The sequence below is a fragment of the Canis lupus genome, chromosome 10, assembly GCF_011100685.1.
Source record: "Canis lupus familiaris isolate Mischka breed German Shepherd chromosome 10, alternate assembly UU_Cfam_GSD_1.0, whole genome shotgun sequence".
NCBI lineage: Eukaryota > Metazoa > Chordata > Mammalia > Carnivora > Canidae > Canis > Canis lupus.
This window is the reverse complement of record NC_049231.1, coordinates 17,555,758-17,574,928: the sequence shown is the minus strand read 5'-3', so window position 1 is coordinate 17,574,928 and position 19,171 is coordinate 17,555,758. Positions and strand designations below refer to the sequence as shown.

Genomic DNA, 19,171 nt, shown 5'->3' with positions numbered 1-19,171 from the left:
CCGCCGCGCGCACCCCTGCTCCGTGGTCCTCGGATGCTCGCGCGCGGCCACTCCCCCCGCGCCGAGGCCTAGGGCTCCCCGCGCCCCCCGCGCGGCCCCCGGGGCCCCCGCCCTGCGGGGCGGCCCAGGCCCCCGGCCCCCGGCGCCAGCGCGGCCCCCCCCGCCCCGGGACCCCGGCCGCCCGGCGCGCGCCCCCCGCAGCCGGCGCAGCCCCCCGGCCGCCCCCGCTTCCCTCCCGGCGCGGCCCCCTCCCCCCGCCGCCCCCGCCCCCGGGGAAGGCAGGCGCCGCGCTGAGCCCGGGCCGATGCAGCTGAGCCGCGCCGCCGCCGCCGCCGCCGCCGCCCCTGCGCAGCCCTCGGCTCAGCTGCCCCCCGCGCCCGCCCCGGCCCCGGCCCCCCCCGGCCCCCTCCCGCGCGGCGCGGCCGACGGGGCTCCGGCGGGGGGGCAGGGGGGGCCGGGGCGCCGTGCGGAGCCCCAGCGCGCCCCGCTCCCGGCCGCGAGCCGCCCGGGCTCCGGCCCGGGTGCCGGCGCGGGGATGGACGGCCCCGGGGCCAGCGCGGTGGTCGTGCGCGTCGGCATCCCGGACCTGCAGCAGACGGTGAGCCCCACGCCACGCGCCGGGACCCCCGCGCCCCGGGACCCGCGCCCCTCCCCCGCCGCCCCCGCCGAGACCCTCCCCAGCGGCCGGGCGGGGGCGGGGCCGGGGAAGCGCCGCCCCTGGGCGGGTTCGGGGGTCCGGGGTCCCGGGGGTCCGGGGGTCCCGGGGGGCGCGCTCACGGGCCCGCTCCGCCGCAGAAGTGCCTGCGTCTGGACCCGGCCGCGCCCGTGTGGGCCGCCAAGCAGCGCGTGCTGTGCGCCCTCAGCCACAGCCTCCAGGACGCGCTCAACTACGGGCTCTTCCAGCCGCCCTCGCGGGGCCGCGCCGGCAAGTTCCTGGACGAGGAGCGGCTCCTGCAGGACTACCCGCCCAACCTGGACACGCCCCTGCCCTACCTGGAGGTGAGCGCGGGGCCCGGGGCACGGGTGCGGGGACCCCAGGGGCCGTGCCGCGCCCCAGCGCACCCAGCGCCTCGCCTGAACGCGCGTCGCCCCCTCCCCCGCCGGCATCCGGACTCTCGCCGGCTCACCCATTCATAGCGGAAAGGATGCGGGGCGCACTGTCGGGCGTGGGGACCCAGCTCGTAGTCCGGGTGGCGGCGGCGAGGGCGCTGAGCCCCCCCCCTAAGCATGACGGTGGCCGAGCCCAGAGTCGGCCTGGCCCCCGGCGGCGCAGGGACACCGGGTTCCGCTCAGGGCAAGTCTGGGAGGGAAGCCTGCAATCGGGCCTTGGAAGAGGAGCAGCTTTTTCCAGGGAATCCTGGGGATGGGGACGACCGAGAAAGGGAGCTGCAGGTTCCAGAACAGCAGGCCGACGTCCCGTGTGAGCGCAGCCTAGGCTGTGTGCCCACGGCAGTGTGAGGCCCGCCAAGCAGGGCTTGGTTGGGGTTGTCGTGCGATCGCTCAGCCCAGGGTGCGCCCTTTCTCTGCCTTCCCTTTACCTGAGCAGTTTCGATACAAGAGGCGAGTGTACGCGCAGAACCTCATCGATGATAAGCAGTTTGCAAAGCTTCACACAAAGGTAAGGAGGAAGCTCAGAGGAGGGACCCCGGAGGTTGCCACCTGGCCCCACCTGGCCCCCGTGGGCGGTGTTCCCTTAAGCCCACACTTCACTGGATTTTGTGACGTCAAAAATGCCCTTGAAAAATTCCTAAGAGCCCTCCCTCTGCTCGCAGTACCCCACTGTGGCTTGGGGCTGACTACAGTCCCACCAGCTTGACTTCATCTGTTCTCTCTCGTGTCACGGGCCCAGAGCAGGTGTTGGGGCAGCTGGAGGGCTGGGTGCAGACTCTAGCACCGTGCTTGTTGTGGCCGTCCTCTGCTGACGGGTTCCAGTCAGCCTAGATTCTGGCTCACCACCTCTGGCCTGAGGGTGGGTGGGTGGGTGGTGGGTGGTGGGTATGATAGGGCGTGGTGTCTTGGGGAGATCCCTGGTGGAATAGAAGTGAACAAGCACCTGATGTTGTCATTTGGGGGAGCTGGGACGGCGTGGGGAGAACAAGGAGCCTAGCCCTTAGCGGTCAGCCAACTGGGCACTCATACTTAGGCATCTAGTTAGTTTTCTCCTGGGAGGGACTTTTATTGTTCCATTTTCCAAATGGAGGTACTGAGTCCCAGAGAAGTTATGTGACTTGCTCCCAGGTGCGCAGCCAGTGAAACTGGAACTGAATCCAGATGTGCCTGACTCTGGGGCCCTGTGCCTAGGCACACCTACTGAGCACCATTGCTAGGTGGGCCTGGCCCCAAATGTTCTTTGGGGGCTGCCTCACTGCCTTCTTGGAGTGTAGGAGAGGCAGTGTGGGTGCCACAGCCACTACCCACAGTCAGAGTTCCTCCGGTCCCACCTCGGGCTCTAGTGACCAGTGGACATCTGCTTGCTAGACACGTCATTGACAATCTCTGGAGTGTGTCTCCTTCTCCAGGAGAAGGATCTGAGCATTGTCATCTCTGGGCCCAAGTGACCCCCTCTGTGACCCTGGAAACTCCATGCGAGGTGGGGCGCGTGGGGATCAAGGCCATGACTGGGGCTGGGCCGAGACTGTGCCTTCTCTCTCCTTTTGCCCCCTTGTGACCCTGTCACTCTGGGTTCCTCCCAAAGTGGTTACCTCTTCTCTAAAACCGTCCTGAGCACCTCACAGGACCCTGGTGACACTGCTGACTAGTGACCTCCAGTGGGTCCACTTGCTTTTCGGTCACGTTGAACTTACCCTAGCCCCGTGTTTCTGCCTCCTGGACGCTAACCAGCCCCCAGCGTCACACCATCCACTTGGGGTCTGGCTGAGGTCTCTCCCCTGTCATGAGCACCCTTCCTCCTGTTTGACTGTCCAGACCCGCCTTCAGGGGCCACCTCCGTGGAGCGGTTCCCATGGTGCCCTCCTATTTCTGATGCAATCTGAGTGTTTTTAGAAGCCAGGGCACCTTGCCTCGGGTGTGCAGCATCTGTAGCACCAGCCTCAGTGAGGCTTTGCTCAGTGAATGAACGCACGACTAGGTCAGTGAGTGAGAGGCAGGCAAAGTTCTGTCACGGGAGGGGCCGCCCATGGGTAAGGAGGGGCCTCAGGGGGTCTGCCTTGGGGTGATCTCGTGAGGAAGAGGGAATGGACCACCTTGGGTAGGGTCCCTGGGGTGATGAGGACGAGGGCTGTGGCGGGGGTGCGGCTCCTGTCTGGGTGCCTCGGGCTCTTCTGGTTTGGGTAGGTTGGCTGAGGAGGGGAGCCAGAGCAGTGGCTGAGGCTGGGGTAGGAAGCCCTTGCGTGCGGGCGTGATCAGGGCAACCTGGCCTTGATGAGGGGCTGGATGGGCCGGGGATCCGGGCAAGTACTTCAGGCAGCCCGTGGGCCCGCTGAGCTGAGGTCGGCCCCGTGGGAGTCTAGGGCTTAAGGTGATATGAGGGGGCGACCAGGTCATGATGCAGAGTAACGGGTGTGAGGAGGTGGGATAGTCGATGCCTCTGTAGGGTGACAGGTGGCCTGAGGCTTCTGGTGGAAGGTGGGTGACACTTAGACGATCGGAGCCGTGGTGCTCGGCTGACCCGGATGGCTGGGTGTTCCAGGCAAACCTGAAGAAGTTCATGGATTACGTCCAGCTGCACAGCACGGACAAGGTGGCCCGCCTACTGGACAAGGGGCTGGACCCCAATTTCCACGATCCTGACTCAGGAGGTGAGAAGCAGAGCGGGAAGGGGCATGGCCCTGGAGTGGTGGTTGGGACCTTAACCTTCATCTGTCTCCCGAACCCAGAGTGTCCTCTGAGCCTTGCGGCCCAGCTGGACAACGCCACGGACCTGCTGAAGGTGCTGAAGAACGGCGGCGCCCACCTGGACTTCCGCACTCGCGACGGGCTCACGGCCGTGCACTGTGCCACCCGCCGGCGCAACGCGGCAGCCTTGACGGTCAGTGTGGGTGTGGCGCCTGCCTGGGAGGCGCGGGGGCAGGGCGGAGGCTGGGCCCCTGTGGACGCCGAGGCTCCTTGCCCTCAGACCCTGCTGGACCTGGGCGCCTCTCCTGACTACAAGGACAGCCGCGGCCTGACGCCCTTGTACCACAGCGCCCTGGGGGGCGGGGATGCCCTGTGCTGTGAGCTGCTGCTGCACGACCACGCTCAGCTGGGTACCACAGATGAAAACGGCTGGCAGGAGATCCACCAGGTGCGTCGGGAGCCTGGGGCGCGGGCTGGGGGCCTCGCTTCTGCCTGAGCCCTGTCAGCCAGGGGTGGGGAGTCCTGGACGGCATTCGGGGACCCAGGAGCGCCTCCCTCACCCCGCAGGCGTGCCGCTTTGGGCATGTGCAGCACCTGGAGCATCTGCTGTTCTACGGAGCTGACATGGGGGCTCAGAACGCCTCAGGGAACACGGCCCTGCACATCTGTGCCCTTTATAACCAGGTGTGACTATATGTGTCCGCACGCATGTGTGCTACGTCACAAGTGCCTGTTCTGTGTCGTGCTGTTGGCTGTGGCCTTCTAGGCCGATGCGTGCACCTCTGTTCCCTGAGCACACGTGTTCCACGTGTGTTCCAAACACCCAGGTGTAAATCACGCACATCTGGGCTCTCTGGGCCAGGAGGGACCTGCATGTGTTGTGTAGAGGTCATCCTCGCGTGCCCCTGTGTTGTGCATATGTACGCTGGACACGTGGGTGTGGATGCGTGTGTCGTAGCGGGTGCGCATGCCGTTGTGTCCTCACCGCACCCTTCCAGCTGCCCAGCTGTGACCCCCACTCCAACCGTCTCCGCAGGAGAGCTGTGCTCGCGTCCTGCTTTTCCGCGGAGCTAACAAGGACGTCCGCAATTACAACAGCCAGACAGCCTTCCAGGTATAAGAGTGGTTGACAGGAGGGTGAGGCTGACCCCTGGGGGTCTGTCTTTCTGGACCTTGGTTCTTCCCTGTAAGGCAAGAAGGGATCTCCCCCCAGGGTTGGCCCAGATAGAGGAGGGGGGGGGCCAGTGCAGCGCCCTCCTCATGGAGGGAGGGCTCACTGCGGATGGTTCCCTTGTCTTCCTTCCAGGGAGAGAGGAGGGTCATAGGACTCTGTCAGGGGACAACCAGTGTGGGCTTGACCTGCCAGAGACGGGTGGGGTACAGAGGCCAACCCAGGGGTGAGAGGATTGGTTCCAGTTCCTGACTTACTTCAGGTGATGCTTCCTAGCTGGCTTTGGTTCATGGCGGTGGTGTGACCATGCCAAGAGTCACTGTATGCCTGGAGTTTGGGGATGGGGGAATAAAGATCATGTTCTGGGGACTTTTAGACCACAGAGGGAGCTGGGGTTCTGTTCTCAGTGGAAATGAGGGCCGTCTCCTCCGAGATGAGAGGAGAACAGGTAGGTCCTCTGTGGCTGTCCGGTCAGGGGGGCAGATGCGGCAGTAGAAGATCCCGGTGGGTTTGGGTGAGTCTGGAAGGGTGACTAGATGCAGGACCAAAGGAAGAGAAGGGAGGTGACGGGGGTGAGGCAGCGGTGGGCCACGGCTGAGGTAGGAGTGATGGTGCATGTGGAGCGGCTGTTAGGAGAACCAGTGGGGCGACCGTAGGCCTGGACTGTCCTGGTTTTAGCTCTGAAAGTCTCATGTCCCAGGAAGCCGGTTAGTCCCGGGCAGAATGGGGCCAGGGTCTAAGCCTGGGGCACCCAAGCAAGGGAGACCCCACACAGGAGCCCCGTCAGGATGCATAGGGGCCGAGGGGGGAAGGTTTGGCGCCCCTGAACCCCACTTCTTCCCCTCCCCCTCAGGTGGCCATCATCGCAGGGAACTTTGAGCTCGCAGAGGTCATCAAGACCCATAAAGACTCAGATGTTGGTGAGTTCTGCCCAACCCAGGGCCCTGTTGGATGTGGATCTGTGGGGGTTGTCAGGGCCCCAGCAGGTACGGGGGGCTGTGGGGAGGGTGCCAGGGAGCCTCCACACCCTGAGCCTCTCCCTCACAGCTGTGCCTTGGTCAGCGGTCCATCAGTGGTCCTGATGGTAGGGGGCGTGTGCTGAGGGAGAGGCCCCTGTGGCGTGAACAGAGGGTCTGAGTGAGGGCTGAAAGCGTGGTTAGGGCAGGGCTGTGGGTTGGGGCCATTGTTGAATTTCGGGATTGACTTAGGTTGAGAGTGGGGTTGAAGTCAGGGTCAAGGCTCATTCCTTTTAGGTCATCTGAAGGGTCAGTGGGGCACATGGAGCAGTGGATCTCAGCCACTGACCCTCAGTGTGTCGCTCCTGTCTGGAGCAAGAGCCACTTTGCGTGGCTCATGGCGCACTTCAGTAGGATAAGCTCACGTAAACAAAACACAGTGGTGGGTGTACAAATTGAAAAGGAAAGAGCGACCTTCAGGGCACGGAGTCCTGAACCAGTGCACTGGGGGGAGCCCAGTGTGTGCCTGACTTGTGGTCCCAGAGGAAAACCAGGAGATGCCACTTGGTCTTGACCCTAGGGCGGGCAGGAAGGTGGGCACAGCCATCCCACTGGAGCCTCAAGGAGGCCGCCACCCACTGCTACAGCAGTGGTGGATGCGGGACCTGTCCTGGGAACCTGGCCTTCTCTAAGCGACCCCTTAGAGAGCTAAGGCGACCCCTCTAGCTAGTTGGCCGAGGATGCGCTCCCTTCTTAGCTCCCTCTGTCCTGGGTGGACCACGTTTTTCTGCCCATGGTTCTCTCTGGAGCACAGACTCCTGGCTCCCGTTTCTGCCAGGGTTGCAGTGTCCTCATTAAAAAAAAAAAAAAAAAAAAAAATTAAGTGACAGTGGGTAGCAAAGGACTAGGGCTGGTCTGTTGTGAGGTTAGGGTCAGGGCTGGGGTTGGATTTTGGACTAGGGTTAAAATTAAGGTCAAGTTCATGTTTCAGGACTCTTCCTCTGCAGAGTCTCTCCAGAACAGACTTCCTCCAGGGAGTCTTAGTTATGAGTCTTTCATGTCCCAGGAAGGCCAGGGGACCCTGATAATGGATCGAGTCTCCAAGGGGGGGGGGCACGCAGATGCTCCACAGCTGCAGCAGCTCCAGCACAGCTAGTCCCAGTAGGTACATGCTGAGTGGACGACTGAGCTAATGACTGGGCATAGGATTTGGGTCCAAGTTCTGCTTGGGAGAGAACCATGGTAAGATTTGAGGTTTGATTTGGGGACAAAAGACAAGAGTGAGAGCTCAGGTATGGTCTGGTTGGGGCTGGTGAGTGTTTTGGAGGTGGTTGTTAGCCTGGGAGAGAACCCTGGTTTGTGGACATGTGGGATCCCCTCATCTTGTGATTGTTCGACCATGGGAAAGCTGCTCAGGACCTCTGTGCCTCAGTTTATCTTAAGTAAAATATGGTTCTTTATGGTTATTTGTACATCTTTCTTTTCTCTGATCTCATGTGGGATTTGACTATGTGTCTTGACTCTGGCAGGTGACCTTGGTCCAACTGGTTGGTGGGAGGGGGGATGTCTGGTCCTGGCCAAGAGAGAGGAAGGCTCCAGCTGCTTGATGTGGACAGAGATGCTAGGCTCCTCGGGTCACCAGTTCTACAGCTTACTGTCTGGCTAAGGGTGTGCTTGCCAGGTTGGAGTTAGGCATGTCATTGCTGAGTTGAGGTACAGAGCGGGCGTCCCTGTGTGGGCATTGGCTTTGTGGGCCACGTGCCCTAACCTGCTCGGGTTGTCGTGCATACACTCGGGTGACATGGCCACATGTCCCTGGGCCACAGGTAATAAATATACTCTTGAGTCTTTGCTGCTATAAGCCTTGTTATCTCTCTCGTTTACTCTCAGTAAGCCCTCAAGGAATGATTAGCATTAGTCCATTTTTATAAAGGGGGTTTAGGGCAGAGGCTGTCTTTGCACCTGTCCTTGTCATCCCTACTCCCTCTGCACGCCTTCACTCCAAGGACACTCCCTTGATGACAGTCACAAGTTGCCCTGTCTGTCCTCCCAGCTGGGGGACCTGGGTGGGTCTGCACACAGAAGAGCCGGAGGGAGTCTCTGCCCATCCATCCCCAGGAAGGGGGCCCTTGTGGGGGGTCTTGCCTTCCAGGGACAGGACCCCTGGAAGCCTGTTGGCAGCCCTCTCTAGACTGATAGGCCTGAGGCAGGGACCCTGGCCTAGGAGCAGCTACCTCTGCTTCTTCACCTCTGTTGCCTTGGGCTGACCCAGGGCCCCCAGTCGCCGTCGCCATCTCTCCCGCACGTGCTTTCAAGCAGCAGGTTCCCACGGACGTGCTGTCCCATCGTGCCCGAGGGAAAGTCTCCTCACACTGGACCCAGGGACCTTGTTAATGTAAATTCTGACTCAGTGGCTCTGGGTGGAGCCTGAGAGTCTGCATTTCCAATGAGTTTCAGCTCCGAGGTGAGGCTGATGGTCCATGGCCCACGCTTCACTAACAGGAGTCTAGGGCTTGGCGAGTGAGGCCTTGCGGGCCCAATTCAGCCAACGATCTACTTTTTTTTTTTTTTTTAATGGAGGCTTTAAAATTAAGGATTTATGTTTCATTTAGAGTTAAATTCACGTAACATAAAATTAATTACTTTAAGCTGAATAATTCAGTGGTATTTAATACATTCACGGTGTTATACATCCACATTTATTGAATTTCAAATATTTTCATTCCTCCAAAAGGAAGCCCTGCATACAAGAAGTAATTACTCCACATTCTCTTCCCCTTTAGTCTCTGTCAACCCTTAACATACTTTCTCTCTATAGATTCACCTGTTCTAGGTATTTCACATAAATAGAATCATACACTGTGTGACTCTTGGTGTCTGGCTTCTTTCACTCAGCTTGTTTTCAAGCTTCGTCTACGTACGTTGTAGGACGTATCACTACTTTGCTCTTTTGTATGGCTGAATAATATTCCATTGTTTGTATATATAAAATTTTGTTTATCCACATGTGCTTTAAGAGGACACTTGCGTTGTTTCTACCTTTCAGCTATTATGAATATTGCTGCTATGAACATGTGTGAAATGTATTTGTTTGAATACCTGTTTTCAGTTATTTGGGGTGTAAACTTAGGAGGGGAATTGTTGGGCCATATGATAATTCTATATTTAACTTTCTGAGAAACTGCCAACTTGTTTTTCACTATTTTACGTTCCTACCCGCAACATATGAGAATTTCAAAGTCTTCAAATCTTTGCTAACACTTGTAATCATCAGTTTGGTTTATATTTCATTTTTAATTTTTTTACTATGGCCATTCTAGTCAGTGTGAAGTAGTATCTCATTGTGGTTTTGGTTTGCCTTTCCCTAATGGCTAATGACATTGAGCATCTTTTCATGTGTTTATTGGCCATTTGTATATTTTCTTTGGCGAAATGTCAAGTCCTTTGCTTATTTTTCAATTGGTCATAGAATGAGTTAGGAAGTATTCTTCCCTCTTCTAGTTTTTGGAAGAATTTGAGAAGGATGGGTTTTAATTCTTAAGTGTTTTGGTAGAATTCACCAGTGAAGCTGTCTGGTGCTGGACTTGTCTTTGTTGGGAGATTTGTGATTACTGATCCTTCTCTTTGCTTGTTACAGGTCTGTTTAGATTTTCTATTTCTTCTTGAGTCACTTTTCATAATCTCTGTTTTTCTAGAACTTTGTTCATCTCATCTAATGTATCTCATTTGTTGGCATACAGTTGTTTGCACTAATCTCTTTTAATCCTTTTTAATTCTATAAGATTGGTAGCAATGCCACAGTTTCACTTCTGATTTTAGTTAGTGTCCCTCTTCTCTTTCTAAGTGAGTCTAGCTATAGGTTTGTCAGTTCTGTGGATATTTTCAAAGAACAACTTTTGTTTTTGTTGATTCTATATTTTGCTCTCTGTTTCATTTATCTTTGTCTATCCTTATTTCCTTCCTTCTGCTAGCTTTGGGTTTGGTTTGCTTCCCTTTTTCTAATTCCTTAAGAGGAGCACTTACGTTATTGATTTGAGAATTTTATTCTTTTTTTTTTTTTTTTTTTGCTACAGATTGTTTATAGCTATGAATCTCCTTATTGGCACTGCTTTTGCTGCATCCCTTAAGTTTTGGCATGTTTTTGTTTTTATTTTCTCAGGGTGTTTTCCTTCTGATTTGTTTTGGCACACTGGTTGTTTAAGAGTGTGTTGTTTAATTGTCACGTATTTGTGAATTTTTTAAGTTTTTGTTGTTGTTATTGTTCTTGAGTTCTAGTTTCATCCCATTGTGATTGGAAAAGATACTTTGTGTGATTTCAGTCATTTAAAAATTTATTGAGACTTGTTTTTGTGGCCTACCATATAGTCTATTCCTGGAAAATGTTGTATGTGCACTTGAGAATAATGTATATCCTGCTCTTGTTTTCTGTAGTGTTCTATATACATATCTGTTAGGTCTAATTGGTTCAAGTTTTCTATGTCCTCACTGATTGTCCCTCTCGATGTTCTACCCATTATTGAAAGTAGGGTGTTGAAGTCTTAAATACTATTATAGAACTGTCTATTTCTCCAAATGTGTTAATGTTTATTTCACATATTTTGATGCTCTGTTGTTTGGTGTATATATGTTAATAATTGTTAATATATTTGATGAATTAACACTTTTATCAACATACAATGTCCTGTGTCTCTTTTAACACTTTTTAAGTCTGTTTTGTCTGATACAAATATAGCTACTTAGCTCTCCTGGTTACTATTTACATGAAATATCTTCCTTTATTCTTTTATTTTAAACCTGCTTGTGGCTTTGGATCCAAAGTGATTCTTTTGTAAATAGCATATATAGTTGGATCATGTTTTTTAATCACCATCTGCTTTTTAAATAAAGTTTTATTGGAACTCAGCCACACCCATTTGCTTATATATTGTCTGTGGCTGTTTCTGTGCTACAGCAGCAGCATTGAATCCTTAGGACAGAGGCTATATAGCTTGCAAAGTCTGAAATAGTTACTATCTGATTCTTTACAGAAGTTTGCCAAACCGTGATCTAGAACATCTTTTACGGTTTCCCTCGTTATAGTCAACTATAGATGGTCCAGTACAGCAGTAGCCTGGTGAGATTTGTCGCATGTGGCCTGTTCTGTCTCTGCTGAAGCCTGTGAAATGGGCAGTTCCAAGAGCAGATCTGAGCATGCCCAAGACCTCATTTGCCTGACAGGAGGAGCGCCTTCTGCCCCTGAAGCTTATGTTAGAGGCAGTTTGGGATGTGACCCCCAGTGGTAGCTTCCGACATAAGCTAACCCAGGACTGAGGCAGTTCCTGGGATATAGGATTTTAGTTTAAAATCTGGAAAGCAAACCAGAGTAAGTTGAGAGTAAGAGCCTTATCTGGCTGCCCAGAGTCTCATCTGTACCCCCCCATTCCCACCCCAGTACCATTCAGGGAAACCCCCAGTTATGCAAAGCGGCGGCGGCTGGCTGGCCCCAGTGGCCTGGCCTCCCCTCGGCCCCTGCAGCGCTCAGCCAGTGACATCAACCTGAAGGGTGAGGTGCAACCGGCAGCTTCTCCTGGACCTTCGCTGCGAAGCCTTCCCCATCAGCTGCTGCTCCAGCGGCTGCAGGAGGAGAAAGACCGGGATCGGGATGGTGACCAAGAAAATGACATCGGTGGCCCCACAGCAGGCAGGGGCAGCCAGAGCAAGATCAGGTAGGAGGGCTCTGGGAGGCCCTGGCAGGGTCTGGGTGGGTGGGGTGGGGGCACCCAAGCAGAGGAACCAGCATGAAGAGGCAGGGAGAGACCTAGTGGTGCCTGGCACCTCCCCAATGATGAGCTGAAGCTTGAGGTGGGGGGCTCCCAGGACGCCCTGACAGGCCTCCCTGGATGGGAAGGGAAAGAAGGTGAGGCCCTGTTGGCTGGGGCAGGCTCCCCCATTCCGATCGGGTGGGAGCTGGACTTGCCCCGAGGGGAGCTCAGGGAGGACATTGGAGGAGAGGATTTGGCCAGCGCTGTGCTTTATGGAGGTGCCTGCATTGCTAGGAGGAGGGGAAAGGCTGAGATGAGGCGGGCTGGGTGGTGTGTGGTTAGGGTTAGGGAATGGAGCTTCATCTCTATGAGGGCTTGAAGCCTCTAGTGACCCCTAGCCCTGTCTCCAAGGGGGGCAGTCTCTGGCTTTCCGCAGCTCCTCCAGCCCTGTATAACAAGACTCTCTGGCTCTCTCTTTACCCCCTTACCATTAGCACTGGGACCCCGAGAACCGGGGTCATGGGAGGGACCCCATGAACATGGCATCCCCAGAACTTAGAGGAAGAAGCCTTGGCTAAAGCCAAGGCCCACCACTAGCCTCGGTGGGCTGGACAGTGGGGAGTGGGAGGGTGGGCTCTGCAGGTAGATGGCTGGGGTCCAGTGCAGAGCTGGCATCTGCTGACTGTGTGGCCTTGGACAGGTCGTCTAGCCACTCTGTGTCTGGGCTTCTCATCAGTAAGGTAGGGCAATACCACACAGTTGTTTCCTTTGGGAAGCCTTCTGGAACCTGAGCAGGTGAGGGGTCCCTACTGGAACCTCCTGGCCCACAACACAGTCCAGACAATGCTGGGTAGGGCACCTCTCCTCCTGGACCTTTGATGGCAGGAACTATCTTCCTACAGCTTCCCCAGAGCCAGTTACATAGAAGGTGCTCAGGAGACGTTGTTGAATGAGTTACATAAACAGCATTTTGTTTTCAAGATGACAGCTGGGCTGAGCATCATGTGTGGATCATTTCACTTAACTTTGGCCACATATGAGACTGTGTTCCATTAATACCATTTTACGGATGAGGGTCCCGATGTTCAGATTGGGTAAGGGACTTGTCTAAGGTCACGGAGCTAGGAAGCAGCGTAACTGGGCCCCGGTAGACCTGGTTCCCAGATTTTCTAAGCCTGAGTGTTGAGCAGAAGGCTTGGGTGCAGCAGGAACTTATAAAAGCAATTTCTTCCTCTGCCTTTGTCCCTGCTTGTGCAGCTGTGATCTGTGATGTCTCCTCTCTCCGTGTCTCTGCCCAGACTCCAAGGCTGTCTGTCCTGCTCCAAATCATCTCAGTTCTCCCCCAGAGCTTTTGCATGTCCCATGGATTTCTTAAGGCTAGGACGGCACAGGGGCTAAAAGTACAAACTTGGGGATGTTTCAGTGTCAGAAACGAAAACGTGTTAGATGCCCTTGTTTTCATTTATTTTTTATGTACTCATTTATCCTTTCGACACACACACAACTGAGACCTGCTCTGTGTGGGACGGCAGGATATTACTATTTTTCTACATTTACTAGGTGCCTAGAGTGCCAGACACGGTAGGAGCTAATGGCAGGGAGTCCTAGCAGCGTCAGAACAGCACTGACCGCTGGGGCCCAGAACTAAGCAGCAGTTAGGTGGGCAGTGGTTCAGGGAAGGGGGCTCCAGCTGAGTGGCCAGGAGGGGGCCGGGGAAGTGTGGGGCACCCTGGAGGTAGACCTCTGGGGAGAGGTCGGCTGGTGGAAAGTGGTGGTGGTGAGGGTATGTGGGGGGAGGCCGCGTCTCCCCCCCCACCGTCACTCCAGCGCCCCCTGTGGGCGGGGCCTGGTGTGGAGCCCCTCGCTGCCCGCCTTGGGGGGCCCAGTGCCCCGGGCATCGCTGCGGGGTCTTGGCCCAGGGACCTGTAACTTGGTACCTGGACGGATAGGTAGGAGTAGAGCAGGTGAAAGGTAGGGGAGCACCATGAGTTACGGGGGGCGGGGGGCGAGGGGTGGAAGGTGCCCTCCTCCCCGAGAGCCTGGCCGCTGCCTGAGGGTGCGCCCCCGGCTGCCTGGGTACGAGGGGCGGCGGGCGGAGCAGCGCAGAGTGCAGGACCTGGAGCCCTGGGGGCGGCACGGGGATGGTGGTGGGCCTGGAGCCCCGGGAGCAGGTGTGGGGGTGGAGGAGGGCGGAGGCCTGAGCGGGGAGCGTCCCCTGGTCCCTGCCCCCGCCCCCTGGGGAGCCTCCCCACGCCCCCCGCTCTGCCCCCCCAGCCCCCCGCCCCCCGGGGAGCCCCTCCCCGGCTCTGCTTCCCCCGCCCCCCGGGTCGCCCCCCCACGTCCCCCCCGCCCCGGGGTCCCCCAGGCCCCGCCCCCCGGTCCCTCCTAACCCCCGTCCCCCTCCCCCCGGGGAGCCTCCCGGTACCCCCCTCGCCCCCCGCCCCTCCTCGCCCTCCCCGTCCCGTCCGCCCCGCCCCCCGGTCCCCCCCCGTCCCCCTTCCCCTCCCCCCGGGAGCCCCGCCCTCTCCCCGGTCCCCCCGCCCCCCGGCCCCCCCCCGGGGGCCGCCGCGGTCCCCCGCCCCGTCCTCCCCCCCCCACCCCGGGGCCGCCGCGCAGTGGCCGGGGAGGCGCGGAGGAGGCCGGCGCCGCCGCCCGCAGAGGGAGGAGCCGGCCGCGGAGGAGGCGGGGCGCGGGGCGGGGGGCGGCCGCGGCATGGAGCGAGCCCGGCGCGCCCGGGAGCGCAAGCCCCGCGGCCCCCGAGCCCTGAGCGGGCGCGGCTCGAGCGCTGGCGGGAGCGGGCCGGGCGCGGCGGCGCGGCCCATGGAGCGGCCCCGGGCCGGGCCCCCGGCGGGCGGGCGGGCGGCGGCGGGCGGCGGGCGGCGGGCGCTGCGGCGGCGGCTGCGGTGAGGCCGGCGGCGGGGCCGGGCCGCGCGCCATGGAGGCCCCGGGCGCCGGCTTCGCGTGCCCGCTGCCCCCCGGCATCGCGTCCGTCACCTACGTGTTCGTCTACAGCCCGAGCGGGCCCGGCGGCCCCGGCGCGCCCCCCGGCCCCGGCCCCGCGCCCCCCGCGCCCCCCGCGCCGCCGCCGCGGGGCCCGAAGCGGAAACTTTACAGCGCGGTCCCCGGCCGCAAGTTCATCGCCGTGAAGGCGCACAGCCCGCAGGGCGAGGGCGAGATCCCGCTGCACCGCGGCGAGGCCGTCAAGGGTGAGGGGCCCGGGCGCGGGCGGGGCGGGCGGGGCGGGACTCGAACTCGGAGCCGCGGCGCTCGCGGGACGCACCTGCCCCGGGGGACTCCCTGGGTCGCCGCGAAGGGCTCCGTGTCAGGGCGCGGGCCTGCCCCGGGTCCCTCCGCATCCTCTGTCGCCCTGGGTTCCCTGTTGTCACCACCCAGGCTCCTCGCATTCTGGGGTGTTTCTGTGTCACGATGGAGGTCGCTGTCATGGGAGGACCCCGTGCCATCGGGGACCTTCCTCCCATGACGGGTGTCCGGGGTCACTTATGGGACTTCCTCGTTGGAAATCCTCGAGATGGGGCAGGGGGCCTGTCCCACTGTAGGGGACACCTGGGACCGTTACGTGGGTGGCTGCGTGTCGGGGAGACTTCTGTCACTGACGCTTCCAGTGTTCTGGGGGGATCCTGTGCCATGACAAGCTCCTCTCCTTCTGGGGGCGCCTGTCATTTATGGGGTCCTGTCCTCACAGGGGCCTCACGCCCATGGGAGCCTGAGGAGACAGTTGTGGGGCCAGGCCCCCCTTTGGTCCATCGTGTGGCCTAACCCCTTGGCCACAGCACAATGACCCCCGAGCCTCTGGCGGTGACCCCTGGGGTGGGCAACAGAGCAAGGGTGGGTGTTGGCTCAAGAGCTGGGGGGAGAGGGCTTCGCTGGGGGGGGGGCAGGAGCAGGACTGTGGCCCTTGCCTCTGCCTGTTGTCCCCCCTTGAGTGTGTCCATCTGTGTGTCTTTCTGTCCCCCACATGCCTATCCTGTGCTGTGTCCATCTGTTCATTCCTATCTCCTGTGTGGATCCCAAAATCTTCCCAGGGAAACAACTGGGAGGCTGAAGGGAGGGAAGGGGAGAGGAGGAGAGAAAGGGTCAAACAGGGGGGCGGTGGGCAGAGCCTGCACCTGGGGTGGTGGTGGCTGGGGTGGGCTTCTGGAGGTCCTGCTCTGCCCTGACGGCTCTCTGGCTTCTGTCCCTCCAGTGCTCAGCATTGGGGAGGGCGGTTTCTGGGAGGGGACCGTGAAAGGCCGCACGGGCTGGTTCCCGGCCGACTGCGTGGAGGAGGTGCAGATGAGGCAGTATGACACACGGCATGGTGAGTGACCCCACGTCCCCTAAGCAGCAACCGAGGGGCACCGCCCCTTCCAGCTCCCCTGTGGTCTCGTGTGGAGCCGAATCCGTGGATATTCACAGAGAAAAGAGTACTGTAAACTCAAACACACATCCGAAGTGGACACAAACTTGTGTCTACGACAGACACGCAGCACACACACACCCTGTTCGGACCTAGGGGCACATGCTGGCGCTTCACAGCCGTAAAGACACGTGCAGCCTGCCCGTAGGACGCACCTCGTGATTATGCCTCTGTGATCCCACGGGGGACTCCCAGTGACCAAACCCGCCCCCCCCGGTACATAGTCCTTACAGAAATACTGGGTGTTTGGAGTGCGAGATTCCCGTGTGGCTGGCAGACGGTAAAGAGGTCAGTACGAGAAAAGAGGCGTCTTTCCAAAGTGGACAGATTGTCCAAGTGGGCAGCGCAGGGAGGCCTGGACTAGCCAAGAGGAAATGAGGCCAGTTGGGCCCAGAGGGGCTGTCGTGGGTGCCTTGGGGCCAGCATGGTCTGAGGGCAGCAGGTGGGGGATGTGCTGCAGCCTCAGCCTGGAGGGAGGATGTGAGGGCCAAGGCTGGGGAGCAGCTTTGCTCAGTCCTTGCTGACTAGCCTGGGCCTCCAGAAAGGACCCCTCCAGGTGTTGGGATCTGAGGTGGCTGCTCCTTTCACAGGACCCCAGGCCAGGGCTTGCTGTGTGTCTGTCACGGGTGTACCCTTGTGATGGGAGGAGGTCCCCCGACCCATGAGTGTGATTTCTGCCGTGGAGAACTGGTATCCCAAGGGAGCCCCCTCCTGAGTGGTGGCCAGGGGTGGTTACCAGCAGCGTGTCTAGATCCGGGTGTGTGTGTGTGCGTGCGTGCCTCCCTCTGCACCTGGAGGGCTCGGGCCCTGGCTTGAGGGTTTCCCAAGCGGAGCCAGCCCCTGTGTGGCCTGGACCTCGGCCCTATGTGGAGCAGGGCCGAGGCCCAGGGAGGCAGAAGTGCGGCTGCTGACCTGCTCCTGATCAGGAGCCTTTACTCCCTTTCTCAACCATTTCCTGTCTTGCCCTGTCGGCCCTTCTGGTGGTTGGGAGCTTGGAAGGGACACCCACCCCCTGCTGTCTGCCCGTGGAGGGTACGTGGGCCAGTGTGTCCAGCTGGGGAGTGCTTTCCGAGGTTTGGGTCCCGGTGCCAAGTTCACGGAGGAAGGCGGGGCAGAAGGGGCCTCTGGGTCCTGTGCCCCCTGTGTGCGGGTAGGGACTGGGTCCTGTGCCCCCTACGGGAGGACAGCAAAGTCTCTGGTTTGACAACTGTGCAGACCCAGAAGTGGAGTCTGAAGCTGGGAAGGAAGCTGGCAGCGGAGAACAGCAGCAAACGTTGATTACATGTTTGGTGTGTGCTGGGCCCTGCGCTGGGAGTGGGGTCGCAGAGGCTGGCTCCGCGTGGAGACGAGCAGGTGTGCAGTTGCAGCAGCCACGTCGCTGTGTTCCTGCGACCGCTGGGGGCCCGGAGGAGCCCCCGGGGTTGGCCCAAAGGAGTCGGAGAGCAGCCCTGTAGGACATAGGACAGCTGGGAGTCCGCGGGGTGGTCAGCTGATGGGGATGGGGGGCAGAGCCTGTTTGCTGGAACGTGGCCTGGTGTTCTAGATCTACACGTGCTGGCATCTAGCATGCTCCTAGCTGCGTCAGGGTGTCTGGCATAGTTATAAGTGCTTTTACGTATGAGAATTCACTGCCTCGTCCCGGCAGGTCTAGGAGGTGGGGGAGATGGGGGCGGTGGTTCCTCTCTAGGAGGGCAGAGTCCCGTGTGCGCTGTGGGCAGTGGCCTGCAGGGTCCGTGCCATGGCCACCACACCTCGGGGGCTCTGGGTGAGTGAAAGTCGTGTGTGCACGGAGGGGTGGCGGGGCTGCTGCAGGGAGTGTGAGGCCGGTCAGGTGGCCGTGCGACCAGGTGGAGGAGCTTTGCAGCTTCTGGCAGTGCTGTGGGAGATGTCTGCCTTTTGGATTGTGCGGGGCATTTAGGATTGGGGCGAAGGCCCAGGCAGGGCAGAGAAGGAGGTGGAGAGGGCTGGGGTGGGCTAAAGCTCCGGAGATGGGAGAGTGCGAGGAGCAGCCTGGGGAAGGAGCTGTAGGCCTCAGGGCAGTTGCAGGGCTGCCAGACCAGGGTGGCTCTGGGGTTTGTCCCCTGAAAGAGTGTCAGGAGGCACCTGGAGGGGGCAGGTGGGCAGAGGGGGAGAGGCCCGAGGGGGCTGCCTGCTGCAAAGGGGTAGGAGTAATCTCTGTCCTCAGCCAAAGACCCAGCTACCAGCTGCTCTGGGCAGATAGTCCCTGACCTGGGACCCAGGGACTGGGTTCTGCCAGAGGCCGGAGGGCAGCCCCGGAATGGGAACCTGCTTCCAACAGGCTCAGATCCAAAGGAAGATCTGTTTCTGAGACTGGAGTGGGGACAGAGAAGGACTTAGAAGCCAAAAAAGGGGCCTCTGTGCCAGCATGTGTGGGCCAGGCTGGTTCCCAGGGTCATCAGGGTGCACCTCCCTGGCACCTGTCGGGAGCAGGAGGGCAGAGAGCTGAGAAGTGAGGGGGAGCCCTGTGCACACAGAAGGGTCTGTAAGACACCTGGAAGGCCCTGGCCAGATCCTCCCTCTCCTCCCCCTCCTCCTCGCTCTCCCTCCCTCCCTCCCTCCCCCCTCCCCCCCTTCTCCTCCCCCTCCTTCCCTGTATTTTCCAGTACTTGGAGGGTCTACTGTGTGTTTTCACTTCAGCTGGCTTTTATCTGTCTGATTAATAAAACTGGAAAGTGAATTTGTGTTATGTAATAAATATAATTTGTTTGGCAAAATCTAAAAACTGGAGGCTGATGAACTGTGGAGTCTGAGGAGGTCCTTCTGCAGGCGGGCGCTATGAACATCGTGAAGTTGGGTCAGTATGGAGAAGGGCGTGACAGAAGCAAGAAGGGGTCCGAAGGCCCCCCCGTCCCCCTGCTCCGGCAGGGACAGGGCCTGGCCTGCTCTGGTCTTGGGAGCGGCAGGATGGCGGGTGCAGGTGCATGACAGGCAGTGTGTGGGAAGAGGAGAGAAGGGAGCGGATGAGCTGTTGGGAGGGTTAGGGTGATAAATCACAGGCCGTCAGAACCTAGAGGACCCTCCAAGGAGAAGTTTCCTGTTCTACGAAGAGAGGCTCAAAGGGATCTGTTGA

The 19,171-nt window shown here is 59.0% G+C and overlaps 1 protein-coding gene across 6 annotated transcripts in view; it reads left to right on the top strand.

Annotated features, from left to right (window-relative positions):
• The first annotated feature begins 304 nt into the window (after positions 1–304).
• SHANK3 (SH3 and multiple ankyrin repeat domains 3) overlaps positions 305–19,171 on the top strand; it is a 47,110-nt gene continuing 28,243 nt past the window's right edge. For 5 of the 6 annotated variants that reach the window (XM_038550075.1, XM_038550076.1, XM_038550071.1 and 2 more), the window contains exons 1-12: positions 506–598; positions 796–999; positions 1,547–1,618; positions 3,650–3,758; positions 3,837–3,988; positions 4,076–4,243; positions 4,363–4,479; positions 4,832–4,909; positions 5,820–5,886; positions 11,354–11,627; positions 14,676–14,869; positions 15,868–15,981. In XM_038550075.1, the coding sequence (XP_038406003.1) occupies positions 536–598; positions 796–999; positions 1,547–1,618; positions 3,650–3,758; positions 3,837–3,988; positions 4,076–4,243; positions 4,363–4,479; positions 4,832–4,909; positions 5,820–5,886; positions 11,354–11,627; positions 14,676–14,869; positions 15,868–15,981 (1,612 nt within the window). In that variant the 5' untranslated portion in view covers positions 506–535. Of the gene's footprint in view, positions 599–795; positions 1,000–1,546; positions 1,619–3,649; positions 3,759–3,836; positions 3,989–4,075; positions 4,244–4,362; positions 4,480–4,831; positions 4,910–5,819; positions 5,887–11,353; positions 11,628–14,675; positions 14,870–15,867; positions 15,982–19,171 lie in introns of all 6 variants that reach the window. The other variant, XM_038550070.1, reaches the window with a different exon arrangement.